Source organism: Elaeis guineensis, chromosome 4 (assembly GCF_000442705.2).
Source record: "Elaeis guineensis isolate ETL-2024a chromosome 4, EG11, whole genome shotgun sequence".
In the NCBI taxonomy this organism is placed as follows: domain Eukaryota; kingdom Viridiplantae; phylum Streptophyta; class Magnoliopsida; order Arecales; family Arecaceae; genus Elaeis; species Elaeis guineensis.
Window position 1 is genome coordinate 31,652,704 of NC_025996.2, and position 9,431 is coordinate 31,662,134.

Here is a 9,431-nt window from a genome sequence, read left to right on the forward strand (position 1 = left end):
GAGATTAAGAGGCTATTATAGTATCTAAATTTTCAGCTACAAAGAAAAAAGATAGAAATTAGCAAGCAAAACAATAGACGAGGAGGTCAGTGTGTTAATATGAAAAGAAGCTTTTCTTTTCTTGCTAAAAATCCTAAATTTAGAAAGCTCTGAAAATGCAAAATATTTAATTAAGTTAATGAAAATATATTAACATCGTGAAGGAAAGCATAGTTTTGTTCACAACCAAACAGAAAAAAATGAGAGTAAAGCTATAGAAAGATGGGATGTTATAAAGTGGAGGATATAAAAGGAGTGACAAGAATATGATATGAAGCTCTTTCTTTCCTATATTTTTTGAAGTTCTAGTTTTGAGTGAGGAAATGCTGTTAGAGGTTGGTTTGATTTATGTACTATTTTAATCTCTTCCTTATAGGATCCCAAACATGAGTGCCCTATTTTTTTTTTTTTTTGAACTTTACTTAAATATCTCTCATCTATGAAACCATCTCATCATGTATATATTCTCCTTAATAAATCCATCAAAAAAAGAGAATGTGTTATGAAAGGAGCAGGAGATGAACGGGGAAGAGGCTCCTATTATTTTCTCGCCCATTCTCTATTTAAGAAGAAAGTAATAGGTAATAGGAAAGGTTGAGTGCTTTAGAGGGGGGCTTCGAGGGCGTGGGAGGGTGAAGAATTTGTTGAGCATCGAAAAAATTTTAAATAGAAATTAAGAGAGCCAAAATCAAGTATAAAAAATAGGGAGCTAAAATAAAGTTAAGAATCCACCTCGTCGCCTCCATCCCCACAGTGCCGCCGCCTCCATCCTCCTCTCCTCCTTCTATCATCATCTTATTTTTCCTCTCTCTCTCTTTCCTTCGCTGGTGGTGTTTGGGAGGTCATTAGTGGGGTTTGTATGGCCATCATAGGAAGGATGGTTGAGGAAAAAGATGAAATTAAGGTTGGGGCTTGAATATTTTAGTCGCTAGACTATTTTAAGTTCACATCAGATTCAGTTTCATTTTAAAATAATGCAATAAAGTAATATTGGCCATTTAACTTTAAATAATATGCCATGTGGGATCGACAGGAGCTTACCTCTAATTTGGAAGGTCGGTAGATGATATTGCAATAAATTAAAAAATATAAAATTAATATTACAGTAATTTGAGATGTAGGGGATATTTACAAATTAAGATAAAATATAGGGTGTTAATTTTTTTTACCCTTTTATGCTAATTCACTATCTTGTCTCAATTTGCATCCCTTGGCTGGAGTTTGGCAATAATTTTACAAAATTATTATTAGTTTGCTAGCCGAACTTAATATCCACTTGATTTTTTTCATAAAACATAACGTTTCTTTGTATTTGAGTTATGCTTTGCAGCTAACTACATATTTACCAAACAAAACTTAGATGATGTCAAAGACAGCATTTTCGTGATCTTTGGGAAAAGAGTAAAAGTTGCTTGCAATAAAAAAAAAATTCAATCAAATAAAAATTTCTTTATTTATTTATCCTCAAAAAAAATATTTCAACTTACGGCAAATTGCATATTTTGTTAAGTATTTATTTTCAAAGATTTTTTTTATTAATTTTGTAAATAAAGTCATCAATTTTATATTATCATGAACTAAATACTTAATATTAAGAAAAAGGCATCATTGAGTTTCTATGGATATTCACGTGATTCATGGCCATATTCTTATCCTACACACGCCATATCATGCTTTGACTCCACCATAGTCTGGATGGGGATCAAAATGTTGCAATAAATTCTTACAGCACAATTATGAAGAACTCAGTCTCTGTCTTGACTTCCTTGATTTTTGGTTGCTCCATCTTGTCAACCTACGTGGCCTTCTATTCTTCGTTCTTTATCTTTAGCCGCCATATTATCTAGAATATAGGCCTCACAACTTACACTTGAGTCAGAAAATCCTCAAAATAAGAGAAGGGATATGGTAAATGTAACAAAAATAATACCATTAGCATCACATAGCATCATTAATTTGGAACGCGCAAAGACACCTTGAATTATTCATGAATAAGTAGTAACAACAATGAATAATAAATTTTCATTGTAATGATTTTTAATCGGTTTGTTTGCTGAACATATTTTAGAGAATTAGTCAATCAATAAAATAATTCAATAATTTTTCAAATAAATCAAGCATTTTCAAATAAAAATATCGGTTCATTCTTGAAATTATAGTATCTTGATGCTAGATAAGATCCAATCAAGGATAGATGACATGTTGATAATGAAAGAGCAAATTGATCCGATAAGATCAGTCTGAGAGAAAAAATAATGATTAGATCGTGAAAAAATTCTTATCAAATGAAGAGGATATCTAGTTTTTTCTTCCCTTCTATCATATAAAAAATCCACATGTAATAAAATTTAGATAATATTATTATTTTTTTTCTCTTCATCGTCAACAAAAGCGACTAACCTAAGACCCAACTTGTCTTTTTTTTTTTTTTTGGAACATACAATACATCTTCAAATGCATCGTTATGTGTATTATTTATTATATCTACAACATTGGTTTAATCAGAAGTCTAACCTGTTATATGTTTTGGTATGCAGTCTATTTTATCCAATCCACCAAAACCAGAACGGGAATATATCTTTGGACACCAACATGACATTCACGTACCACTTGCCGACAACTTGCCGGGACCCACCCCTCCTGTCCCTCTCACGAGAAATTGAGAAATTATTGCATGCAGTAGGTGCAGGTGAACAGGGGCAAATTCGGAAGCATATTTACGGTGGAGGTGGATAGCGCGCAATCGGGAATTGGTGGCGTGTTATCCACCGTGGGATTTGACGCGGTCACCCTCATCCCACCCTACCCCACAACACCAAAATCGTAGCAAGAACGCGTCAGGAGTCCAGAGCAAACCTTGTGCACGAGGACTGGATCGCGGATCTTAATCCGCCGGCCGGGTCGACTCGGCCGACTCCCGAGACAGCGACCATCGTATAGACCCAACCAAAGCAACGGCAAAAGATATTTCACTCTTCGAACAGGGCATCTTCAGGGTTCAGGAGCCAGTGACGCTGAGAAAGTAGCGGGAGCCAGCATCGCACCGATCCGATCTGCGAGAGAGAAGGAGACAGATGAGAGGCGGCGGAGGAGAGGAGACGAGCGGTGGGTCGTCGGGGACGTCGTCGACGGAGAAGCAGAGGGAGAAGGCGAGGGTGAGCCGAACGTCGCTGATCCTGTGGCACACTCACCAGAACGACGTGTCGGCTGTGCGGAAGCTCCTGGAGGAGGACCCGGGACTCGTCAACGCCCGCGACTACGACAACCGCACCCCGCTCCACGTCGCCTCCATCCACGGCTGGATCGACGTCTCCAATTGCCTCCTCGAGTACGGGGCCGACGTCAATGCCCAGGACCGATGGAAGAACACGGTTCGATATCTATCCTTCTTATCTAATATATAGTTTTGACGGAATTGGATTCACCTTGTAATGGAAGAGAATTCTGAATTCTTTTGCTGCTGGTGGCGAAATTGGTCCATGCTTTGATTTTTGACTAGATGGTTTTGCTTTTGCAAATCTGATGGAATTTCGCCGGTCAATTGAATGCATAATGCTTCTGCTTTTTGTAGTGATCTTTCATTTAGATTTTTATGCAGCACTCTGCCTGGGTTTTGTCCAGAATCAACCAGTTTTCATATACTTCAACCACTAGAATAGGAGAATAGGCACGTTTAGCATGCATATCAAGAACAACGCCTAGATCAATAATTGAATATTTATATGATGACACTTGTTGGTATACATTCTTTTCTTATCATGATAGCTCTCTTGCTGTTTTTCTTCTAATATATCAGAATCCACACAGGGTAGAATGACTGATTATTAAGTGAAAGGCCTACGTCTAGATTTTGCAAAAATAACAGATTGTCTGATAGACTGGCAAAGGAACTAATCAATAAGCATTCATTTTAGAGACAATTTTTAATCTAGACCATCTTTATGTAAAGCTGAGAAAGAAGATTATTTCAATTACTATGATGATAAATTTTAAATGAAATTCATTTAAGAATAAGAACATTTGTCTTTCAAATATTTTTTGGGGAAAAGAGAAATCACAAAAAGATATTTCATGGTATTAATGACTTGTGCTTCATATTAACCACAAAAAAGATGTCCTGATTCATATTGGTAAAACACGTGTTCCTATGGATCATTCACTATATGCTAGAGTGATCGTATAGATTGAAAATCACTATACTTTATTTCTAAATTTTTCGTGTATATCTTGACTGTTGTTTTTGAAGAGCTCCCTATCATCTTCATTTCCAGTTACACAGTAATAATTGTTAAACTGCATATAAGTGTCACATATTCTGAATTGTTATTTTTTCTTCACAGCCACTGGCTGATGCTGAAGGAGCTAAGAAGTTCAACATGATTGAGCTGTTAAAATCATATGGTGGCTTGTCTTTTGTAAGTTCACTTGTCATTTCCGATGGGATCGAAGACCAATTGCCATTACATCATTGCCTCTCTGTACTAACTATATGCCTTACAGTAATTAATCTTGATAATGTTAAAAAGGGTCCCTGTGGTTTCTTCTGAAGTGGAAGAATTAATTTCTAGATTGCATATACTTCTTTTTGTCAGGAAACAATTTGTAGGTCGTTTCACTCTTGAAACAAGGATTGGCCTTACTTTGTATATGGATTTAAGTGAATCCATTTTTGGCTGCAAGAACTTGGCCTGATATTTAGTCAAGTTGACTGCTACAGAGCATTTTATCTCTCCCCACTTTTATATATGATGCGTCTACCCTATGGAATTTTGCTTTTTGTTTAAAGTTTTCTGTATTTGTTCGGCTATTCTAAGTTTTTCAAGTAATAAATAGGCATTTGGCTTGTTTTCATGTAGCCTTTTTCTGGAAGCATTATCATTATTTTTTCTATTTTCAGTAGTTCCCATACAATTTCTATATTCTAATATATTTTCAATGAAGACAAAGAAAGACTTTTTTTTTTGCAAGACACATAATTGAGTTTATATGATATCTGTAGCCCTATGAGGAAGCAATCTAACCAATAACCCTTCTTTCAATACATTAATTTCAAGAAAGTTCAAGTGCCTCTAGCATAAGATTGGCTAGCATTGCATGTACTATGCCATGTTAAAACCCCCCAAAAACAAAAATCTTAAAAGATCTTTTCCAGTTAAAATTAAAAAGTGTTTTAATAGGTGCCATGCAATGTTTTATATCCCTTGGGATAAAGGTATCTCGTTTTCTCCATCGAACAGGATGCCCCACTATCTTGTCCTGTTCTGATAGCAGTCCCGATTATGCATTCCGATGGATATCCTTCATATTTTTCCTCTTCTTCTTTTTTTTATTTCTTTATTTCTTTTTCTTTCTTCCTTTATTTTTTTCTTTTTCTCTACCTTCCTTTCTTTTCTTTCCTTTCCTTTTTCTTTCTTTTTCTTCTCTCTTCCTTTCTTGTTTCCATTTTTCTTCTTCTTTCTTTCATTGTTTTTCTTTTCTTCATCCTTCCTTCATTTCTTTCTTTCCTCTTTCTCCTTCTCTTCCTGTGTGGATGAGTTTCGGAGTCCCGATCCCATCCTAGTCCTATTTTCTTATAGGAATAGGACAGAATGGTCAAGGTGCCCCCATCCAACGGGACGTAAAATCTTGGTGCCATGCTAACCTAGTGTCAGGTGCATGATTTGAGCTAATCCATTGGGGTTGGCATTCAAACCATTATTTCCAAGTTATGTGGTTGACATTCATGTGGTTGTAATGCTATTAACGTCCTTTTTGGCACCTCTTGTATTTCAAATTTATGTTGAACAATCTCCTTAGAAAGGAGCTTTATATTTGGAAATAACTAGTCCTGAAATATGACAAATTGGATTTAAATGAGGCTTGTTTCAGACGAATCTTTAGGACTTGTGAAACCTTTTCATCCTTTCAATGTCCATGTAGATTGACATTTGTTAAAAGTCAAATATATGTTTAATGATGACCTTTAAAATACTTAATAGAGTAAGCTTGTCTCCTTCTTCCTTTCTAGGGAAGAGGTGGGGGGGATTGTGGGGTGTGGAAAACCTAATTTAAAGATTGGGTTCATAGAGAGGGGGAAGAAATGTGGAAAACCTTTTTTTTATGCTTCCAATTAAAAATACAATTGATGAATTTCTCCAACCACCTTTTTTTTGTTCCATTGCCGTCATCCTCCATTTGCCCCCATCATGGGACATGATGGCATCAATCTGTCCTCCATTGTGGTGATCATCAATGTCACTATTTTTTGCCACAACCTAGCCTTATACAAAGCAACCACCATTCCTAATAATTAGCCATTCTCGATCTCTATCATCTCCACTCCAACCAACATGTCATCTATGTCCAATCCACCATCATTTATCTTTGTCTTTTGTTGCCATGATTATACTCTACCACCCATCACTATTATCCAACAATTTTGGTGACGATCGTGAAGGTGATTGTATATCTTTTCCTTGTAACTTTTCCATTAAGTGGCATGTGCTTATTAGGTTTTTCCTTTTATGATAAAAATCTCTCCTCTGCACTTTTTCTATTCATTTTGCTGGAAGCAATGGAACTTAAGTAGAAAATGGACTAGATAATTTTGTCCTAGTCTGTTTCCATATCCAAATCTATCCGGATATAAATAGAAATTTGAGCATCCAAGTAACAACCATATCTATCAAAGATTAACAATACATATATGGATAGAAACTAGGCGATTTATGTTTGAACATCTGGTTCCATTTGCGATTGTATTTAGTATTATATAGATTTCAGTAATTTTAAAGGAAATAAGTGACAGTTGATGTGTTTTTCACTTAAGTTACCTTTCAGATAGTGATATCTTTGATGTAATGGTTCATAAGATTTGGCCGTTCGATTTATACTTATATTTTTATTCATATGTCAATATCCAATTTGTATGAATATCCATTTAAAATGATCGTGAATATGAATTTAGCATCTGATTGATATCCATATCTATATCCATATTCATCAACTAAAACAGATGTGGATATGGATATACCGAACCTATCTATATCGTGATAGCTTAAAAAGGTGTTTGGTTCCCAATCAGAATCGGAGTTAAAAATGGATTGGAATGGGAATGGGAATGGCCATATTCCCAAAGGCATTTGGGTTTGTGATTGGAATCAGAATCGAAATAAGATTAAATCCTTAGGAGAGAGTCTGGATTGGGTTTTAGGAGGATTGGATTGTCCCCATTTGTCCCAAAATCGGAATCGGAATAGGATTCTCCCCAACCAAATGGCTAGAATGGGAGTTACCCATTCCCGTTCCTATTCCCATTTCAGATCTCAATCTCCCCACCAAACACTCCCTAAGTGTTTTTTTCCTTTCAAGTGAAAAGGTGTTCCTTAAGAATAAATAAAAATAACATTTTTTCCTACCAAATACATGCTATAAGGGCCATAGTTCATTATTTCTATGCTTTTGATGATAGAGTTATTTGGAGTGTCAAAACATGTGGCATGCATTGTAATAAAAATTCCTGACTAGCTATTACGATTGACAACTTTAACCACTGTGATGATGAGATTTTGCCATTTCAGATAGTTTTGAGCTAAGATTTTGACATTAATAATAACTTATTCCTTGTATGACGCCTTGGTACAAATCATCCAAGATGGTGCTTGCTATCAAGGAGATCCTCCAAGCAGATGTCAATGAATTGATTAAGTTCTTATAATTGGCTGTCTACTTGTTGGGCGCCCTCGAAGATTTTTTAGCCAATCTATTGTCACAGAAAATTTTGGACAAAAAGAGGTAGTCATGACACATATCAAGCTAAATGGCAGTTAGGAAGACCGGACTTTGTTTTTTGTAGTTTAAGCCATTACAACACAGAACAATTGACACTGGCCAGATAGAAGATCGAGCCTTGTTAGCAAGGCGAAGAACTGGTGAAAGAAGATTACTTTCAACACTCTGTGGCCATGGTCTTAGTTGAATACATTTTCAGTTTGATAGGGTTCTGGATTAAGTTTTATTGCTACATGTGGTGGCACTTGCAGAATGAGATTTGGAACAGATTGAATTCGAGCTTGGCTCCATTCCGATATTCTTTTATGGCTTTATGCTTTAAGTGACGAAATCACTTTTTGGAATTACCATCTTTAAATAAAGGAATTATGATTTTACAATTAAATGAGAGAATGGTCATTCCCAAAGGAATTGGAGTGTATGGTATGTTTGGATATAACAATTTATTAACATCTATGTATAAAATGCAAATGAATGATTTTTTGCTATGAATTAGTTACTGACATTATGGTACAAAAACAAAGGTTAGTGATTTATGTTGAAAAGAATATCATTTCATTAGAATGACAATAGAAATATAAAGTAGTAACTCATACATTAAGATATTGTTACTTAAGTTATCAGCCATGGGAACTGTAAAATGCACATTGAAGGGGAAAAAAAAAAAAAAAAAAGATAGAAATAAAACTTCAAAATGTATGACATATAAAAAAAACGACATGAAGATAACTTAGTTGAAAAAAAAAATATGGAAATTGATTGGAACAACACAAAAAAATATATATCTTAGAAAATAAAATATATATTACAAATATTAAAGTGCCAGATTATATAAAGTAAAAATATGAGATGAAGTAAAAGTAGTGTAGGAATGTTGATTCTGATTCCTTGTCTTCTATTCCCATTCCCTTATGATACCAATTTTGAGGGTCCTACGAATCAAATAGCATGATAGATTTAGGGAGCCTTATTTGTGAATGTTGGCTAGTTGGTTGATCAAGTGCCAAGATTAGATTTTGTAGATGGTCTATAGGATCTTTTTTTAATCCAGTTTTTCGATTATAGTTCTGAGTCCACAATGGGTGGCTAGTAAAGAAATTGCTGACCAGTACATGAAGGCCTAACTGCGCCGGCTGTATTCTATGGTCTTCCCACCACTCTTTGGGTGTTGGACGGCTATTTCTTAGGGGTGGCCAAGGGAGGTAGCAATTGGCCTTCCCGTTTTGGCTGTTAGTCTAAAATGAACTTTCTTCATTTAGATAAATGCTTTGGGGTGCTTGTTGGTGCACACGAAAAGTTTTCCGAGCCTACATAATGTGGGCATTACAACTCAATTTTTACGCTCCCCCCTCGTATCTCACCAAGTCTTGCAATTTGCACTAATCCACATGGCAAAGGGAATTTTTCATGTGCATGAAATGAGTACCCTGTAGCATCACCTCCTTGTATCCTTTTTCGTTCTACAAAAGGAAAGAGTCCCTTGCTTTTTTTGAGCCCATGATCGGTTGTGTTTTAGGGTCTCAAAAGGGGTCTTTCTGCTATAATACTGATTATTATTCACAGAAAATACATTCATGCTTCTCATCTTTTCTCCTCTTTAGATGATTGTGCATCAATTTTGG

General features: G+C 35.5%; 1 protein-coding gene across 1 annotated transcript; it reads left to right on the forward strand.

Moving 5' to 3' along the window:
* Positions 1-2,896: 2,896 nt before the first annotated feature.
* On the forward strand, positions 2,897-4,601 carry LOC140857430 (serine/threonine-protein kinase VIK-like). The gene is made up of 2 exons (XM_073256230.1): positions 2,897-3,410; positions 4,380-4,601. Exons 1-2 carry the CDS (start codon positions 3,114-3,116, stop codon positions 4,584-4,586), a joined length of 504 nt encoding a protein of 167 aa, XP_073112331.1. The 5' UTR covers positions 2,897-3,113; the 3' UTR covers positions 4,587-4,601.
* Positions 4,602-9,431: the final 4,830 nt, after the last annotated feature.